This window comes from Haematobia irritans, chromosome 4 (assembly GCF_050003625.1).
Source record: "Haematobia irritans isolate KBUSLIRL chromosome 4, ASM5000362v1, whole genome shotgun sequence".
NCBI classification, from domain to species: Eukaryota; Metazoa; Arthropoda; class Insecta; order Diptera; family Muscidae; genus Haematobia; species Haematobia irritans.
The window spans coordinates 74,232,982-74,253,812 of NC_134400.1; the positions used below are offsets into that span (position 1 = coordinate 74,232,982).

The window sequence follows — 20,831 nt, forward strand, 5'->3', positions numbered from 1 at the left end:
CTAAAAACGTCATTTTTTCACGATTACTTTTCTTTAATAATCCATTTTATGGAATATAAACTTTGTGAAAATTTGCTTTGGGCTTTTCCCCATCAAGTTATAGTAAAATTTATGCATTTTTCTTACTGAGTTTTCACTTTAGCGATTTAAGCGGATAAACTCGAAGTTAATACTCACCTTAACATGTGAAAAAAAAGTAATTATGTCTAACAAAATTTCTTCAACTAGTCGATAAATAATTACTTATATTTGGGTTTTGGCGTGATATCAGCGTTTAGTTTAGTTAAAACTTTCTACAATTGCCTCATTTGTAAAATTAACCAAAATTGTTGTTCCTAGTGGTTTCACTGTTAATGTACATATTCACTTTATATGATAAAGGAACATTATCCTATTATAAATCTATTCATATCAACAATAATACCCATTACTCATTAAAAACCATTGGACATTGATGGAACATGCATTTTCAACGATAATTTTATGGAAAAATTACTATTTAAAAACCGTCAATTAATTTGTTTAGCAAGCGTTGTTTCAACGTTGGCTTCCAACGCTGTTACAACGCTCAATATTTATAACCATCGTAAATTTCTGACTGGTTAAACTCGAATTTGAAATCCGCAGCAAAAACTTAGCCGAGACACAAACCACCACCAAAAATATTTTTCAAATTCGAATTTGGATTTTTAGTATTTTGCTGCTTATTATTCAAAAACTAAGCCGCGTGCGATATAGAGACTAGGTTCATTGGAAAGGGCTTGAGCTCAGCTTTCATACCCACGAAAGTCTTCATTAGAAAAGTATTTGTGAAAAGCGCAAATTGGAAAATAAAATTTTCAACAAATTTTCCCAACGGGCCCACTGCGCCAAAACTGAGCCGCGTGCGGTATAGAGCCTAGGTTCTTTGGAAAGGGCTTGAGCTCAGCTTTCATATCCATTAAAGTCTTCATTAGAAAAGTATTCGTGAAAAGCGCAAATTGGAAAATAAATTTTTCAAGAAATGTGCCAAAACTAAGCCGCGTGCGGTATAGAGACTAGGTTCATTGGAAAGGGCTTGAGCTCAGCTTTCATACCCACAAAAGTCTTCATTAGAAAAGTATTTGTGAAAAGCGCAAATTGGAAAATAAAATTTTCAACAAATTTTCAAAACGGGCCGACTGTGCCAAAACTAAGCCGATTGAGGTATAGAGACTGGGCTCATTGGAAAGGGCTTGAGCTCAGCTTTCATACCCACGAAAGTCTTCATTAGAAAAGTATTTGTGAAAAGCGCAAATTGGAAAATAAAATTTTCAACAAATTTTTCCAACGGGCCCACTGTGCCAAAACTGATCCGCGTGCGGTATAGAGACTAGGCTCATTGGAAAGGGCTTGAGCCCAGCGTTCATACCCATTAAAGTCTTCATTAGAAAAGTATTTGTGAAAAGCGCAAATTGGAAAATAAAATTTTCAAGAAATTTTTAAAACGGACCCACTAAGCCGCGTGCGGTATAGCGACTAGGCTCATTGGAAAGGGCTTGATCTCAGCTTTCAGACCCACAATAGTCTTCACCATATAGATATAATTAAATTTTAAAGTTTTATTTAAATGTTAAAAAAAAAATTCTCTATATTGTCAAAATTCTTTCACGAAAATCACGAAAATGACATTAAAAAAATTAATTGAAGTCAAGAGCAAATTTGAATTAATTTTTATACCCACCACCATAGAATGGTGACGGGGGTATAATAAGTTTGTCATTCCGTTTGTAACACATCGAAATATCGATTTCCGACTATATAAAGTATATATATTCTTGATCGGGGAGAAATTCTAAGACGATATAACGATGTCCGTCTGTCTGTCTGTCTGTTGTAATCACGCTACAGTCTTCAATAATGAAGCAATCGTGCTGAAATTTTGCACAAACTCGTCTTTTGTCTGCAGGCAGGTCAAGTTCGAAGATGGGCTATATCGGTCCAGGTTTTGATATAGTCCCCATATAAACCGACCACCCGATTTGTGGTCTTGGGCTTATAGAAATCGCAGTTTTTATTACCATAAAGAGGTGTGCCAAAAATGGTGATGATCGGTCCATGTTTTGGTATAGCCCCAATATAGACCGATCTCCCGATTTTACTTCTTGGGCTTATAGAAACCGCAGTTTTTATTCAATTTACCTGAAATTGGAAATCTAGAGGTATTGTAGGACCACAAATACGTGTGCCAAAAATTGTGAGTATCGGTCCCTATTTTGGTATAGCCCCCATATAAACCGATCTCCCGATTTTACTTCTTGGGCTTATAGAAACCGCAGTTTTTATTCAATTTACCTGAAATTGGAAATCTAAAGGTATTGTAGGACCACAAATATGTGTGCCAAAATTTTTGAGTATCGGTCCATGTTTTGGTATGGTCCCCATATAAAACGACCTCCCGATTTGGGTGTTGGGCTTCTACAATCCGCAGTTTTTATTCAATTTACCTGAAATTCGAAATCTAGAGGTATTTTAGAACCATAAAGAGATGTGCCAAAAACGTTCCATGTTTTGGTACGGTCCCCATATAAACCGACCTCTCGATTTGGGGTCTTGGTCTTATAGAAACCGTAGTTTTTATCCAATTTGCCTGAAATTGGAAATCTAGAGATACTTTCGGGCCATAAAGAGGTGTGCTGAAAACAGTGAGTATAGGTCCATATTTTAGTGTATCCCCCATAAGAACGATCTCCTGATTTAACTCCTTTGGTTTCTAGAAGCCGTAGTTTTTATCCGATTTGCCTGAAATTGTAAATATTCTGGTATTTTAAGCTCACAAAAACGTGTATCGGATTAAGTTTTTATCGGTCCATTTAACAATGCCTCCATATAGACCGATTTCACTTCTTGAGGTTATAGAAGGCGCACTGATCATGAAAATTGCTTGAAACTCAATGTAAAATTTTCACATTTTACTTTTCGGGTGAAAATCTACAGATTTAAGATTTCAAATCAAGACGTTATTTTATAATTTTCGTGCACACTTACAAGAGATGTTAATGATTCCTCTAAAACTCAAACAAAAATCGTTCTTATAAATTAAGAATCTGATATAGTCTTCATAGGTAAAAATCTTTAGATTTATATTCTGGTTGAACAGCTCTGCTTGATCTGTCCTCAAACCCCCCTGAAATTTCAAACGAAACCCTAATATTTGATTCATGGTGGTGGGTATTTAAGATTCGGCCCGGCCGAACTTACTGCTGTATATATTTGTTTAAATTACTAAATTAAAAATTTAATTGATGTTGATTGCAAAACTCAATTAATTTTGTTCATTAAAAAGTTAATTGTATCAATTAGTTTTTTACTTAAGACTATTAATTAATTTAATGTTTCCATCTTGATTAAAAAGTTATTTGTACCAATTAATTTATTAATTGAAAATTTTTCAACTTCTATCACCTTTTTCAAAGAATGTGTTGAAGATATTTCTTCTGCGTAGGACTCACACTTTGGGAACAGCTGATATTTATCAATAAACTTTTACGTTCAATGCGTTTGAATGCGAAAAAAAACAAAATTTTGGTATAGCGCAAAATTAATTGATCCAATCAATTCTTAATTAAATTTTGCAATTGATTTTTATTTTAACTAAATAAATATGAAATCAATTAAATTGTGATGAACTAGATTTTAAATAAAATTGTTAATTAAAACTTTAATTCAATATATATTGGTGGTATTTTTGCTACGTGATGAAGATTTTGTTGATTCGCGCTTCCGATTCGCAATTTTAATTAATTCAATTAAATCCAATTGATTCAATTAAAAGTGTAATTGATTACGATAGCAAAACACAATTTTTTCACTGAAGCAATTTTATTTTTATTGAAATTGCTTACATAAAGAAGTAGATAGCATCAATCACAGAATTAATTAGAAAAAAATACTTAATTAATTCGGAATTTACAATCAATTGTAGTGTTAAATTTTAAATTAAGCCAATAAAATTTAGTTTAGTTTATTTATTGCCTCGCATACAACAAGATTTATAATCTTATAATTATAGTATGTGACATAAAATGAAGTTATCTGCGTTGCTTATGCGTTGAATAACGGGAGGGAGAGAAAAAAAGTAAACAAAATTTTTTGTGCAAAAGCCTAAAAATTAATTAAAAACTCATAGCAGTTCATACACAGAAAAAATACTACCAACGTATTTAAACGTATTTCCAATTGATTCAACAAATTTCTTAATTGAAATAAAAATCAATCACAAAGGTTAATTGCATCACTTAATTTTTTAATTAACTTTTTCTTTTTCTGGGATTTGTGAATATGATAATATTTGTACACTCATAGAAAAAAGTCTGCTATAAACAGCAGTCGATGTTTGCTGTTATATTTTTGTACTTCAGGGCCTAATGAACAACAATTTATAAAATGTTTAGGTTATAAATTTTTTCCCAAAGCATATTTAAGAACCAAAAGTAGTTTTTGGTATATTTTTGCACAGTAATATACTTACAAGCTCCTAAATACGATCAGCAAACATTTTGTTTGCTATTAGCCTCAATCCGTTAATATTCAAATTTGTGGTCAAATACTATAGATATTCATAAAATATTGTTTTAATTATGTTAGGATAGGTCCTAAATTGAAATTTTTATTTGTTTTAGCCAAAATAAAACATGTTTTAGTGTAATCGAGCTTAAAAATAGCATGAAATGTTTGCTATTTCAGCAAACAGTGACTGCTGTCCCTTTTTCAGCAGACTTTCTGCTGTTTTAGCAGACTTTTCTGCTGTCCCTACTAACAAATTTCTTTGGGTGTACAGAAACTATAATAATTGTTTGTACTAAATTTTCAATTATAATTTTAATTGCACAGAATTGATCCAATTAATTTGCTAATTGAAATTGCTTTAATCACGATAGTATTAATCGTAGAAGTAATTAGAAATAAAAAATATTCTTGGTTAAAAAATCAAGGTATATACCAAATATTACATTGCTTTCCCATTATTTTGTCTTTGATTGGTTCAAATTTTAATAGACGATTTCAATGTGTGCAAATTTTGGAAAGGAATTGTTACTAAAATTAAATTACCGAGCTCCTTAACACACCATTTTATACTAAAAGACTACAACTGCAAAAGAAGATTATAAATCTGCAACCTGGAACTAAGAATTGAACTTGATATTCTATGCAGGTAATGTTTAACAAAATGAACTTTTAATTGAACAAAATTAAATTCGAATTATTCTGTTTACTTTCAGAAAAACTAATTTAGCTTACAGGCTGCTGATTTGTTGGAAATATAGGCGCATCTACATATTAGAAGGAACATGCTGACATGGTTATTATTATAAGGAAAATAATGATTTATATAGTTTATCTTTCACCCTATAGTTGTTATTGATAGTAATTGTATGGGTAAGTTATGTTAGAACAAAACACAAATGACAAGAACCAAATTTATTTGTCTATTGCATAATTCAAAAATAATAAAATATTAAATATGTTTTATAAGAAACACACATTTTCTTTTATTTCAAATAAAACTAAATACGTTTTGGGGCCGCAATATATAAATTTTTTGATTAAAATTTCAATTAATTATTTAATTGAATGAATCAAATAGTTGATTGATTGATTTTTGTCGCGAAATTAATTAAAATTTTAATTGATTCAATTCAATTGATTCAATCACACAATTAATTGATTCCGTGACAAAAGTCAATTAAATTTTTAATTAAAAATCGTATTGGTTTTCAATCAAAATGGGGGGGGGGAGCCACCGTGGTGCAATGGTTAGCATGCCCGCCTTGCATACACAAGGTCGTGGGTTCGATTCCTGCTACGACCGAACACCAAAAAGTTTTTCAGCGGTGGATTATCCCACCTCAGTAATGCTGGTGACATTTCTGAGGGTTTCAAAGCTTCTCTAAGTGGTTTCACTAGAATGTGGAACGCCGTTCGGACTCGGCTATAAAAAGGAGGTCCCTTGTCATTGAGTTTAACATGGAATCGGGCAGCACTCAGTGATAAGAGAGAAGTTCACCACTGTGGTATCACAATGGACTGAATAGTCTAAGTGAGCCTGATACATCGGGCTGCCACATAACCTAACCTAACCTAATCAAAATGGGTGATTGATACTATCATTTTCGTGATTGAAGACATTTCAATTAAAAAAATGATTGAATCCGCGATTTTCGTGATTGAAATCAAAAAAATGTGTGTGCTATTATAAGGAAATAATAAACCATATTTTTTTATTGCATTATATGTTATAATCTGCTTCTATTATATGCTTTATGGAGGTTTCGGTTTTTTTAGACTTTTTGAAATTGTAAAACAAGATTGTATTGTAAATGCATTATAATTATAATTTAAATATTTTTATTTTTAGGGGAGCTAATAACCACGGAGCGTAAATTAGATCGCGAGAACCAATCGGAACACGTCCTAGAGGTATGTAAGATATTTTGGGCTTAAATATATTACCATTTGTATACGATTTAATTATAATGATAACATATAAATGTAATAAATGTAGTAACAAAGATTTCACATTTGCATTAGGTTCTTATTTCCGATAACGCCTCACCTCCTTTATATTCAATTACTCGGATTGTGGTTATCATTGAAGATATAAATGACAATGGCCCACAGTTTGAACAACGGTTCTACAAAGTTCAAGCTCCATCTTCATTGCCGGTAAATACATCAATATTTCAGGTAAATTGGTTGGTCATTCCAATGACACATACGTAACTAATAATAATTGGTGTAATGCAAAGATTTTAGCAACAGACAATGATATCGGTGAAAATGGACGAATTTCATATTTCATAAAATCAGGCAAAGGAAAAAATAAATTTCGGGCCGACACGGACACAGGCTTAATATATGCGGTTAAGTCTCTTGAAGCAGATAGTGAATATGAATTGATTATAAAAGCGGAAGATAATGGAGTGCCTAAAAAGAGTCAGACTACAAGGGTAAATGTGGTAGTCTTACCCATTTCGAAAACAAGTATTTCGCCTAGCATAAAAACAGCTAAGAGTACAATTGAAGTCACAGAAAGCGATAAAGCAGGTTTCTTGGTAACTCTTATACAGGCGACTGATGACGACAGTGAACACCTATGGTATAACATAAGCAGTAAGTAAACACTTTAATTTAATATCAGCTGGCTTTGCGGCCATTTGATCATTATTGCTGTATTTTACATACTTTTCGTCTCCTGTTACCATTCACGTCACAAATAGTTCGATTCCATTTCAGCGAAGAAACGCAAATGTCATTCATTTATTTTATTTCTACATACATAACATTTATACAAATATAACATCCAATAAAAATAAAAAAATCTTAAAACTAAATAAAAGAAATGCAAATATAAATATGGAAAACATTGTATCAAATAAGGAATTATATAAAACACAAAAAGCAATAAGTATTAAATATAAAGTAAATATTTGATTGAAACACATAATAGTTGTGTTCCTTTACTTTACTCGTAGTAAAATGTAGTAACAGAGAGAAATGTTGAAAATCCTCTCAGAGTTCAACATTTGTTAAAATGTACAGGAATGAAAATCAAAACACAAGCGCCATCGATTGAAAGAAGAATAAACATGTGATTAGCGTGAAATAAATTTCATTAAAAAAATACTATTGTCCTATATTCGGTTAAAATGGACGATGAGAATTTGATATTATTCGTGAAATTCAACTTGAGCAATCGTAGGCGGAAGTCATTATCCCGACTAAATTTTAGACCTAAGACGCACATCAAGCATTTGAATTGATCGACATGCATTTCCCTTAGCTTGAAGTGTTCGCATTGTATATTAACTATGCCCGCGTATTATTCTCCTGCTTTGGAGAATTTCATACTTAATCTGCCCAATATCCCCACATGAGGACACCCCTTTTTCTAAAAAGTGAATAATAAATTTTCAGTTTTTTTATTTAAATCTTTTTATTTAGTCGTTACTGAATTAACAAAAACCCATAAAATCAATTTTTGTTCGACAGTTTCATTTTAGGCGTTAATGGGTTAAAAATATTAAAATCGCGAAGCACATATGAAAAACATACTTTTTTGTCTATGTAGGGAGCTACCGCGGTACAATGGTTAGCATGACAGCCTTGGGTACACCCTCAAAAAAATCTCTTCTGCTTCAAGCATGTATTTTTTCAGGATTGGTCAAAATAAAATAGTGTTTGTATTGTTCAAACATATTATGTTTCACCTTAAGCATGCACTGGTAGAAAAAATTTTAATGAAATTTTCTTAGCGTATATATATTTTTAAGGCGCCAATTGGTTACATCCATTCTTTTACTTGCAGCACTCTCTCTAGATCTCTCTTTCTAAACACATCTACAGTGTTTAGAAAGCATTTCAGATTTTTGCTCCGACAAACATTTCTTTTTATATTGGAAGAATGCTTTGGTCGCCATCTTGTTGAAAAATTACTTGCTCCTCAGGGTAAACCTCCACAAATTTGGGCAAAATATCAAGGTAGTCTTCCTTTTTCATGATTTCTTCAATTTTTACCATCGGCCAAGTTTTCCATCAATTCAAACATCTCATACCATGAGGCTTCCCCCTCCATGTTTAATGGTCTGCTTGTCGTGGTATTTTTGAAAACTTTCATGAGGTCGTTCCAATAAACTTAGAAAGCTTATCCTACTGAAAGTCACGGATAAGCTAAACATACGTCTGTGGGACGTATCATAGTTTGTTATCACGTGGACTAAATTTGTGAATATTTGTTTTAAATTTTTGTACTTACACCGATTCTATATACAAATCCTTATCGTTTGGCCAAGTTTTTGGCTAAACTACTATTTATTTATATGTAACAAAAAAAAAAAAATCACATGTTCGGTACTCATTTTCATGAGAGAGAGCGAAAAACTAAAAAAACGCATACGTCTCTCAGACGTAGATAAGCTGTCTAGGGATAATTTTCTTTTCCATCGGATTGAAAGCGGTTTATTTTTGTTTCATCATACCATATAACACGTTTCCAGTCATCAACGGTCCAGTCTTTGTGGGCTTTGCAAAATGCCAACGTGGTTCCAAATCGTTTTTTTTTTGGAAATAATTCGGCAACTTTTGAATGAATAAAGATATCCACATGTATGAACGCTGAGATGTTTTCCTGAGATGTTTTCTTTGATTGCAAATTTGTGGATCCCTAGTGGGTCCACGGGCTGACAGGTAGGCGTTGAAAGTTGGTCACCTCAGAGGTATGAAATTTTGTTTTAGCTGTCTACTCCGCAATTTTGAACTGATTTCGATGATTTTTTTCTTTGCTGTATAGAACTAGTAAAGCTCTACAAAAAATTTCGCTTGCGTATGCGTTTATCTTTTACTGTTCGCAAGATATGGACCCCACATTTTATTTTTTTTGCAAAATTTTGGAAAAGAGGGGTCAGTATTTAGAACCTAACTGCATTCCCTACAAAATTCTACGAATTTTAGAAGAAAAAATGTGTACCCATGTGCTTTAGATTAAAAGTTGTAAAGTCCACAAGCTAGTATTTAAAAAAAAATCGAATTTTGACCATTTTTTTTGGAAGGAGGCACGTACATTCTTTCTGTCGTAACATTTTTGTATAGACTTCTGCCAATCTTTTTTCTTGTTTCTTATAGAACACCAAATAGGGATACGTTATAAGCTTTTATTGGCCATTTTGATCAAGTAGTATATGAGTTCTCCTCCCAAAATCGGCAATTTTTGAAAAAGAAAAAAATTATTTTGAAAAATTCTCATTTGGCAAAGCACCAATTGCCAAGCCAATCGGTTTTTCAGGAAGCCCTATGTGTCCACTAACTAACTGTAAAAGGTTTCAACATCCTACTGGTAAAAAGCTGAGAAATATGCAAATTACAAAAAAATAACTTTTTTTCAACATATGTCCCCACTTTGGGGATTTTTGATACCCATTTTGGGAATGGTGTATTCAGCAATATTTCTTAAAACAAATTTCCCTGCAAAAATCATAATGATATCACAATTAGTTCAAAAGTTATTAAGGTTTCAATTCATATTTTTAATTCTCAAAAAATCTGAATTTTTGAAAAAAAAAAATTGTTCCGTTCCCCAAAAACTTCAAATTTTCGTATTGTTTGTTCTTTTCAATTGCATAGAACTAAAGCTCTCTCAAATACCTTTCCAACGATGTATTATACTCGGGTAAACTAATGCATATATATACCTAAATCTGAATCGATTCAAAGCAAACTCGGCACTAGAGCTCGACCGAAGCTTCGGCTTCGGCATTCGGCCAAAAATCGATAATCGGCCACGAATCGGTCTTCGGCGTCAAGAGGCTGATTAACCGAAGCTTTTTATACCCTAAACCACATAGTGGTCAGGGTATAATAAGTTTGATCTGCCAAAAAATGTGCCTACCAGAAATATTGATTTTAGCGCTTGGTGTCCGTCCGTCTGTCCATGTATTTGTTGTTCACAGGATTCTGGTCGCAATTATTAACCGATTTTGAAATTTGGTACAGGGAGTTTTATGGGCACAAGGACGAACGCTATTGAATTTGGAAGAAATCGGATCAAATTTAGATATAGCTCCCATACATATGTATCGGCCGATTTCGACAAATAGGGTCACGTTGCACTTTTTTACTAACCGATCGTCGTCAAATTTAGCACAAAATAATCTTCTGCATCACCCTTTAAGTCTGCAAAATTTCATCGAAATCGGTTCAGATGTAGATATAGCTCCCATATATGTATCGCCCGATTTTAAAAAATTTCTATAAAAATTTTTGTCAAAATTTTATTCCTTTAGAAAATTTTGTCAACATTTTATTTCTATAGAAAATTTTGTCAAAATTGTATTTCTATAGATTTTTTTTTTCAAAATATTATTTCTATAAAAAACTTTTTCAAAATGTTATTTCTATGGAATTTTTTCTCAAAATTTTATTTCTAAAGAAATTATTATAAAAATTTTATTTCTATAGAAAAATTTCTCACAAAAATTTGTTTATAGAAACTTTTTTCAAAATTTTATTTCTATAGAGATTTAACAAAAAAATGCTATTTTTGGTAGAATTCTACCAACTGTGGCAACCGTGGTGGTAATACAAATTTATTTTCTAGGTTATATACATTGCATTTTCATGTTTTAAGATATTAAAGTACTTAGAACCATTTTATTTTGTAAAATTTGTTTAAATTTAACGAAAAATATTGTAGGGAAAATTGTTTGGGAATGTATGGGAAAGTAGGGAACTTTTTTGTCCTTGTAGGGTAAACCGAATATTTTCCCTGGCAACACTGCCTATGAGCTATAGTCAGATTGAGACAAAGCCCCTTAATTTTCTTAAATAGGCAACCGAGGTTTATCTCCCAGACCTATATCAATGTTACCCCACAAATGCTTATGATTACTAATTCAGTAAGGGTAGTTTAGGGTATGATATAGTCGGCCACGCCCGACTTTCTACTTTACTTACTTGTTGAATAATTTATTTGATATTGCATTGTCCAAGTGTTGAATTTGTCTCAGTCAAAACACCCAGTACAAATAATACGTAAAACAAGTATATACAGCAGTAAGTTCGGCCGGTCCGAATCTTAAATACCCACCATCATGAATCAAATATAATAGTTTACTTTGAAAACTCTTCTTCGTAGCGGGTTACTTGATAATATATAACATTTTAGGGGGTTTGATGACAAATCTTCTCCCAAGCAAATCAGTTCAACCAGTGCGCTTCCCGAAGAAAAAATGTAAAGATTCTACCTATGAAGACCAGATCAGATTCTGGATTTATGAGAACCAATTTTTTTTTGAATTTTAGAGAAATCATAAACATATCATGTATATGATGAAATAACGCCTTGATTTGAAATCTTAAATCTGTAGATTTTTTCGCCCATAATTTAAATGAATACAAAATCTGGAAATTTTACTTGCAGTTTCAAGCAATTTTCATGATTTCAGGGAATAGCGCCAGCTATACCCTGAAAGAAGTGTTTTCTTTTCTGAGGAACGAAATTTTAGACAAGCAAAGTTTTCTTTTGACACAATTTTTAGAGACCATCGTTGAATCGCTTATCAAAAATTCGGATTAGTTTGCTCTAAACGAAAACACTTTATACGAAAGGGGAATTTCGTTTGTCTAAAATTTCATTCCGGAGGAAAATATTTTTTCTTTGGGTGTATCCTCAAGAAGATAAATCGGTCTGTATCGATGCCCTGCCAAATTGACCGGTAAAAATAAATGCGATACAGATTTTTAGGGTCTAAAATTCCAGTATATTTACATTTTTGTTCAAATCGGATAAAAACTTTTGTCAAAATTTTATTTCTATAGAAACTTTTGTCGAAATTTTATTTCTATAGAAAATTTTGTCAAAATTTTATTTTAATTTTGCCAAACTGAATTATATACGAATTTAATCGGCCTTTTTTTGTTTAATATATACCCCGTATGGACTAACTTACAATTTAGAAGACGGTGGTAAGAAGTTTTAAGATACCTTGCCATCGGCAAGTGTTAACGCAACCCAAGTAATTCGATTGTGGAGATAGTCTTTAGTACAAGTTTCGATACAATCCATGGTGGAGGGTACATAAGATTTGGCCTGGCCGAACTTACGGCCGTATATACTTGTTTTATTTATTATTTTTTGGGGCACGGAACAATTTTTTTTAAATTCCGATTTTTTTTTAAAAGCAGATCGGCTTGGCAATCGGTGCTTTGCCAAATGAGAATTTTTGAAAACAATTTTTTTTCTTTTTCAAAAATTGCCGATTTTGGGAGGAGAAGAACTCATATACTACTTGACCAAAATGACCTATAAAAGCTTAAAACGTATCCGTATTTGGAAAAAATAATCGAAATCGGTTCAAAGTTGACAGCTAAAACAAAATTTCATACCCCCCGAGGTGACCAACTTTCAACGCCTACAGGTTGAAAGAGGAAATCACCTCAGCTTTCATACAAAGAAAAAAATATGTTGATATCTTTATCCATTCAAAAGTTGCAGAATTATTTCCAAAAAGCGATTTGGAACCACTGTGCAACGCCGGTTTCTTCTTTTTAACTGCTGCCACTAACCCTATTCTCTGCAAAGCTCTCCGAGCTGTCCAAGCACTAACTTTTTTTATAGCTGCAGCGGGCTTGTTTTGGTCATAGACAATACAATACATATATATGAGCCATGGGTGTCAAACTATGTTAGACAGTTCCGAAGATTAAGAATTAAACAAAACCACTTATATTAAACAAATAAATGGGAATTCAAATATGTAGCTTTATTAAAAGTGCTTCTTTATAGTAAAGGATCTTACAACGGAAGGGAAGACTTTTACAAGAGATCACAAAAATGTAAAAGCAACTGTCAAAAACATATGATTATACTTTAGATAAACCGTGTGTTTACTTTAACCTGAATATAAGTGATGAATTTAGAATGTTAGGTTAACTTTAATATTTCAATACCCCTTCTCATTCTAACTACTCTACAATGTTTATCTCAGTTCTTAAATATTTAATTCTTTGAGGATGAAGTGGCTTTGTGAGCAAATCGATAAGATTGGGCAATACAGGCAAGAAATCAGTCCTTTTGATACGTAGTCCTTGACAAAATGGTATTTTATATCGATGTTGTTGTTGTTGTTGTAACAGTTTATTGTGATCTCATCCATTTCATGTTATACGCTTGGTACATCAGCTTGTTGGCAGATCAAGGAACTCTGCGACTAAGGTGGGGTGTGTCCAGAGTGATCTGGTGGTAAGTCGGGTTGGTTTGGCTGGGCAAGAGAAAAGATGACGCGTGTCGTGTGGCCCTTGGTTGCAAATTGGGCAAACGTCAGCTACGCTGCTATCAATCACCGATAAGTAGGAATTGAGGCGGCTGCACTTGCCTGATCTTAATTGGGCCAAAACTACCCTAGTCTGCCGTGGGAGGTCTCTTTCCTCCGGTGCTATGGGCGGTGGTCGGACTCCAAGAACAGGATTAACCTTGTAGCTTCTCACCGCTTCAGCTACAGTATCCTCATGAATCCTGTTCAAACCTGCCTGGTACGCTGCTTGATCTAGAGGCTCTCTTTTATAGCGCTGGATCTCGCGCTCTAGATTATGTATATCAACCCTTACGTTCCTGGGTGGTGGTTGTGTATCCATAAGATGGTGGTTTGGATGATTACTGCGATAACAACCCAGGAGATACTGCTTTGACAACATGTAGTTGTGTCTTCGCACAGGGATGATCTTTGTCTCCACATAAAGGTGATCCAGGGGTGTGCTGCGGAGACTCCCAGTCGCAGTTCTAAGAGCAGCGTTCTGGCAGGTTTGTATATTATTCCACTGCGTATCACTGGTCTGCGGTGTCCACACTGGCAGGACCTTGTTTCTACCACGGAGCTTATTACAAATTGCAGTGGCATGGGCAGATGACCTAAAAAGGCTCTCGAATGTGACCCCAAGAATCTTGGGGTAATTTGTGGTCGGAATTATTACTCCATCGACTCTGATATTCAACTGCCTGCGCACTTCTGCCGTCCATGTAGTAAATAGTGTGGCTGAGGATTTGGTGGGGGATATCCTCAAGTTTCTCGCAGTGAAATAACTGGTAAGATTAGCTATGTAGACGTTCAACCGATCGCAAATGTCATCAACATTGGGCCCAGATGCCAAGATTGTACAGTCATCCGCATATGTTACAATCTCGACGCCGTCAGGAGGGGGTGGAATCGAGGACATGTAGAGGTTAAACAGTGCCGGAGATATCACCCCACCTTGGGGAACTCCCTGTTTAACTCTACGCGGTCTTGACTTTCTGTCCCTGAATTCCACGTAAGACTGGCGTCCACACATATAATTCAGCACCCAACGCTTCGCTCCTGCCGGTAGGGACGTATTCTCGATGTCCTCAAATAATGTGGTTGACCGTATCGAATGCTTTCGATAGGTCAAGCGCCACGAGGACGGTCCTATGACACGGCCTGGGCTGGTTAAGTCCCTTATTAATATGTGTCGAAATGGCATGTAAGGCTGTTGTCGTACTATGTACCTTACGGAATCCATGTTGATGGTGGGCAGCTGGAAAATTCTCCACAAGGCTGGGGAGGAGTAATGCCTCAAGTGTCTTGGCTACTGGCGAAAGAAGGGATATCGGTCTGTACGATTCACCTTTGCTCGAATCTTTGCCCGGTTTCAGTAGTGGAATCACCCTTCCCATTTTCCAGACATCGGGTATAATGTGTGATTCCAAAGACAAATTGAGGAGTCTGGTCAGGTACTCAACTCCCAGTATTCCCAGATGCTTCAGCATTAGCATTGAAATTCCGTCAGGGCCCAGCGCCTTAGATGGTTTCGCGCTGTTGATGACATTGGTAACTTCGGCTGCAGTAAATTGTGGTGTGTCATCGGCTCGGAGACCACGTACACGACGGGTGGCTCTCCTTTTCGCTCTATCACTCTCGGGATGCTCGACAAACTGTCGGTTGAAGTATTTGGCGCACCTCTTCGGATCAGTCACAGTCACGTCGCCAAATGTGACTGAAATCCCATCATCCCTTGTGGAGGGGTTCGAGAGGGCTCTAACTGTTGACCACAATTTACCAGTTCCTGTTCCTAAGTTACATTGCTTCAGGTGCTCTAACCAAGTGTTCCGCTTGTGCTCGTCGACTATCTTACTAATCTCTAGATTTAGTTCTCTGATTCTAGGATCAGCAGGGTTAGCACGACGGCGTTCATCACGCTCGTCTGCGAGACCCGCCGCTTCGGCTGGGAAGTTGGGCCTCACTTGGGCAATTCGACCAGCGGGTATGAAGCGAGCGGCTGCTGCGTTGATGATGTCCCGGAACTCCCTCTGGGCAACATGAACATGTGAGGGGGACGGGAGCTCACTGAAGCGACGATCGGTGTATTCTCTGAAGCCTTCCCAGTTGGCTTTCTTTTGATTAATAAACGTCCGGCGTTCAGAGGTTATGAAATCGGAGGGTCGGTTGATGGTGAGAATTATGGGGAGGTGGTCCGAACCCAATGAAATGACGGGTTGCCAGGAGACGTCATTTATCAGACCAGGCGATGCTAACGATAAATCTGGCGAACTGCTGCAGTCACCCATAATTCTCGTGGGGGCCTCTTCGTTCACCGTGCAAAATGTGGAGTCGTCTATCTGCTCTGCCAAAGCTATGCCCCTCTGGTCATTACCCAGGAGAGAATGCCAAAGTTCATGGTGGACATTAAAATCTCCTAGAACCAATCGGTTATGCCCGCTCAACAACCACTCAATGTTTGGGCTATAACCTGGAACACAGCTACCAACCGGCGGTATGTACACATTGTATAGCTCTATCTCGGCAGCCCCACACTTAACTGCTACCCCCATACATTCCATGTAGTGTCTAGCACAAGCGTGATAGGTCTATACTGCACGGAACGGTGTAATATGAAAGCCAGGCCACCACCTCCATTTGTTGTGCGATCCTTCCGTAGGACATTGTACCCATCACAATGTCGTAGGCTGCAGGTGGGATTCAGCTTTGTTTCCTGGATCGCCGCGACCCTTATCCTTTTCCGATTCATAAAGTCTACGATCTCACTAATCTTACGACGGAGCCCGTTGCAATTAAATTGCAAAAATGATGCACTCTCCGGAACTGGTACAACAATATTCGGTGTAAGATGCTGCGGCGGAGAATATTGTTGTGCGGGAGAAGTCGGTGGGGTCACATAATCAGATGACCCACTGCTGCTGTCATTGGCACAGCATCCTGCCACGAAGTCAGTTTGACTATACTCCCGCAGCGATGTTAGGCCGGAGCAGTTCCGGAAGTGCACCCATTCCATGCACCTGTTACACCTCACCGAAACCGAGCGATGGTGAATTCGATTTCGGCAGACGGCACAGTACCATGGTCCGGGGTTTTCCTCTATCCCGGCTCGGACCAAAAGCAGGCGGAGAAGGCTCCCCGGGATGCACCTTCTCCAACACGAAAAAACGGACGAGACAACACGTACACTGAGGTGGCAGCCGCTGGCCGATGGCTGGTATCCATCGGGTCAATCCGGTGCGTAGAACCCGCCGCCGTGGGATTGTTTTATATCGATGAGTTTAGTTCTGTTGTTTAGTATGAACTCTTCAACGTTTTTTATGCAACTCTGGTTATCCTGGTATATGACGATTGGACCCGTAATTTTTATAACAAAATTAATTAATAATTCTTTCAACCAAAGTTCTTCCTTTGTGGTTTCTGCCAATGCTACAAATTCAACTTCAGTCGACGATCGTGATTTTTGGTCTCCTAGGGCATTCGTTAAGGAGTTTGTTGATCGGTCTGATAACTTAGCTAGATTATCTAGCAGGCCTTCTCCATCTCCAAAAAAACTGAGTGGCTCTTTTTCTATTGTTTATCAGAATGTCAGAGGGTTGAATACGAAATTATCGAGGCTGTATGCTGATAGTTTTGATTTTGAGTTTGCGGTTTTGGTTATGACGGAGACTTGGCTCAGGCCATCGGTATATTATTCTGAGATTCTTTGTGGTCGTTACTTGGTGTTCAGGAAGGATCGTATGGGTAGGATTGGTGGTGGGGTGCTAATTGGTGTCCTCGACACCTTCCCATCTGAGCGAATAGTTCTGGATGGTGTTGATGATATTGAATTCCTTGCGGTAAGGGTAGATGTTCTGGAATTTAGGTTATTCGTTACATGCTCATATATTCCTCCGGCTTCTGAGTATTCTATCTATGAGCGTCATTTTGTGGAATAAATAGTATTATGTCTGGGATGAATGATTCGGACAGGATCGTGGTTTTGGGCGTTTTTAATTTGCCTATGGTGTCTTGGCTCGACTTGCCTGATACGGTGGCGTTGACTCCACTGACTACTTCTAGTGGATCGGAATGGGTGACTACTTTTTTGAATCTTTTTCTTGGTGCTGGTTTGGGTCAGATAAATGGAGTTATGAATTTCTTTGGGAAGATTCTTGATTTGTTTTTTGTAGGCGATTTGTCCAGATGTGATCCTGTTTCTTATCCTGAGGATAGGTATCACCCTGCTTTCTCTCTTTGCCTCTTGGATCCCGTTATAAGAGAACGGGATCTGATATTGATTATGCTCGGTACTCTGTCGCTAGGTCTATTTATAATATGGAATCAAGAGCGTGTTATGTTCCTTACATTGATAAGGTTAGAGGTGACATTCATTGTAACCCGAGGTCTTTTTATGAATTTGTTAGGATGAAACGTAAGTCTTTGACTAGGCCTTCGAAGATCCGGAGGGATGGTGTTGACTTGTATGGGGACCAGTCCATTGCGGACTGTTTCGCGGGCTATTTTGAATCTGTTTATAGAAAGGGTGCTTATGATGCTGATGGTTCATATCCCTATTCTATTAGGTCGCTTGATAGGGTGGCAATTCCATTATTTGATAGTCTGTCTGTGTCTGGGTATTTGCGTGGGGTTGAGGCGTCCACCAGTGGTGGTCCAGATGGGATTCCTGGGATAATTCTGAGGTTTTGCTCCGAATGTCTATCTGCTCCATTGTCGATGTTATTTAATAGTTCATTGAGGTTAGGTTATTTCCCTCTAAGATGGAGGAGCTCTTTTGTCGTACCACTTCATAAGTCGGGGAGTCCCTTTGATGTGGGTAATTATAGGAAGATAGGAAAATTGAGTGCTATTCCCAAGGTTTTTGAAAAGATGGTGACTTATGTTTTGTCGCATGTTTCGATACTGGATCCCTGTCAGCATGGTTTTCGTAAGGGCCTATCGACTACTACGAACTTGGTGGAGTTTACTTCTCATGTTATTAATCAGTTTGTTGTTGGGAATCAGACTCATGTTATTTATAGTAAGGCTTTTGACCGGGTGAATCATAAGCTCTTGTTATATAAGCTGGATAGGATTGGATTGGCCAGTGCACTTTTGGCTTGGATTTCGTCGTATCTTGATTGCCGTACGCAGATTGTGTCTTTTGGTGATTCCTATTCAAGGTGCTTTGATGTCCCATCAGGTGTGCCTCAGGGTAGTCATTTGGGGCCTGTCTTATTTTTGTTATTTATAAACGATTTACCTCAGTCCGTGGTTAACTCTAGGATTTTGATGTATGCTGATGACGTTAAGTTATTCTCCTCGTTTGATAATTCTGATCAGGTGCATTTATTGCAAGGTGATTTGGATAGCTTTAATGATTGGTGTAGGGTAAATCTGATGGATTTGAACTTAAGGAAATGCAAGTTTATGCGATTCTTTAGGTCTAGGCCTATTGATGTTCGGTATAGTATACGGGGCTCGTTATTGGAAGAGGTTGATTCTTTTGTTGATCTTGGCATTGTTATGGATCGTAGGCTAAATTTTAATGGTCATATTGATTCGATGGTGAGTAAGGCGTATGGGGTTCTAGGGTTCATAAAGCGTTGGGCGAAGGAGTTTTCGGACCCTTATGTTACAAAGAGGCTTTTTACTGCCCTTGTTAGACCCATTCTAGAGTATGGTTCTATCGTGTGGGATCCTCAGTATGAAGTTTACATTGATAGGATAGAATCGGTTCAGAAGCAGTTCTTGTTGTTCGCTTTGAGACATCTTCATTGGAACAGTGACTTTGTTCTTCCTTCATACACTTCTAGATTGAGTCTGATTAATTTGCCTACTCTTAGGAGCCGACGGACGATGTTGAGCTCCATGATGATGTATAGGTTAGTTAGTGGGGATATTCCATGTTCGGAATTGATATCTAGGATTAGGATAAATGTTCCTTTTGGGGCATCTAGGAATTACCAGTTTCTTTACATTGATTTTCATCGTTCGAAAATCTGTGGAGCCTATTCGTAGGATGTGTATTATTTTTAATTCAATTTATCATCTAGTTGACACTAACCTTAGTATTGATATGATGAAGTCTAGAATTTTAGCATATTTGGATAACTAATACATTAGTTTTATTGAATAACCTAATATTTGATCTTGTGTTTTAATATACCCGGCTGATGAGTCCTTCTCTGTAGCTGTTCAAATCCCTCTGCCTCCACCCCGCCATGGTCCGGATCATGGTGTGTACGCTGTCCCTACGTCATGGGGACGAGGCCCCCACGGTCGGAAGGGGCGGGAAAGTGGGCGATGCGACCGTTCGTTCGAATAGTGTCACGCATGTTTGTTTTCGACATGCCCATGATATGACAGCTCCGTACAATTTAAATACAAATCCACTATTTGATTTTCTGTCTTGTCGATTTTCACCCCAATTCGCATCTGAGTAGCCATAAAGAACATTACCAGTCCTCCTCATTTGGGTTTGAAATCTTTTGGCTCAATATATTGACTGCTGCCCAGGGTTGGCCTGTCACAAACTGTGACTTTTGTGACATACATTTGCGACGGTATAATACGTATGTCGCAAAAGTCGTAAACCTACTGTAGAAAACCAAATTTTGAATAGAAGAAATCCTGAACATTTTTTAATTTAGTTTGACAGCATTCGCTGTGAGTTTCTGCAGAAATTTGTGAAAGTTTGCCTATTTTCTTAGGTGGTATCGAAATTCCCATTGGTGAGTGTGCAAAATACCTTGGGGTTATATTAGACAGGAGACTGAATTTGAAAGCTAAGAAAGGACGAGAAAATCCACGGTTACCCTGTACTCGTGCAAAAGGCAATAGGGAAAATGTGGGGACTAAAACCGAAAATTGTGAATATTCCTAAGAATTGAAACTTCGTCGCACATACCATCGTCTTGAATATCATCGCATTCGCTGCTTAGCTGACGCGACTTTTTTTACTTTTTCTACATTTACGACGCGTATGTGACGTTTACGACGTTTACAACTTTACGACAGTCGCAAACCTAAAAAAAATTGATACAGACC

At 36.7% G+C, this 20,831-nt stretch overlaps 1 protein-coding gene across 1 annotated transcript in view; it reads left to right on the plus strand.

Moving 5' to 3' along the window:
* kug (FAT atypical cadherin kugelei) overlaps positions 1-20,831 on the plus strand; it is a 603,151-nt gene that overhangs the window by 93,537 nt on the left and 488,783 nt on the right. Inside the window, exons 6-8 of the mRNA XM_075308589.1 lie at positions 6,377-6,438; positions 6,550-6,705; positions 6,768-7,131. Coding sequence (XP_075164704.1) covers positions 6,377-6,438; positions 6,550-6,705; positions 6,768-7,131 — 582 coding nt within the window. The remainder of the gene's footprint in view (positions 1-6,376; positions 6,439-6,549; positions 6,706-6,767; positions 7,132-20,831) is intronic.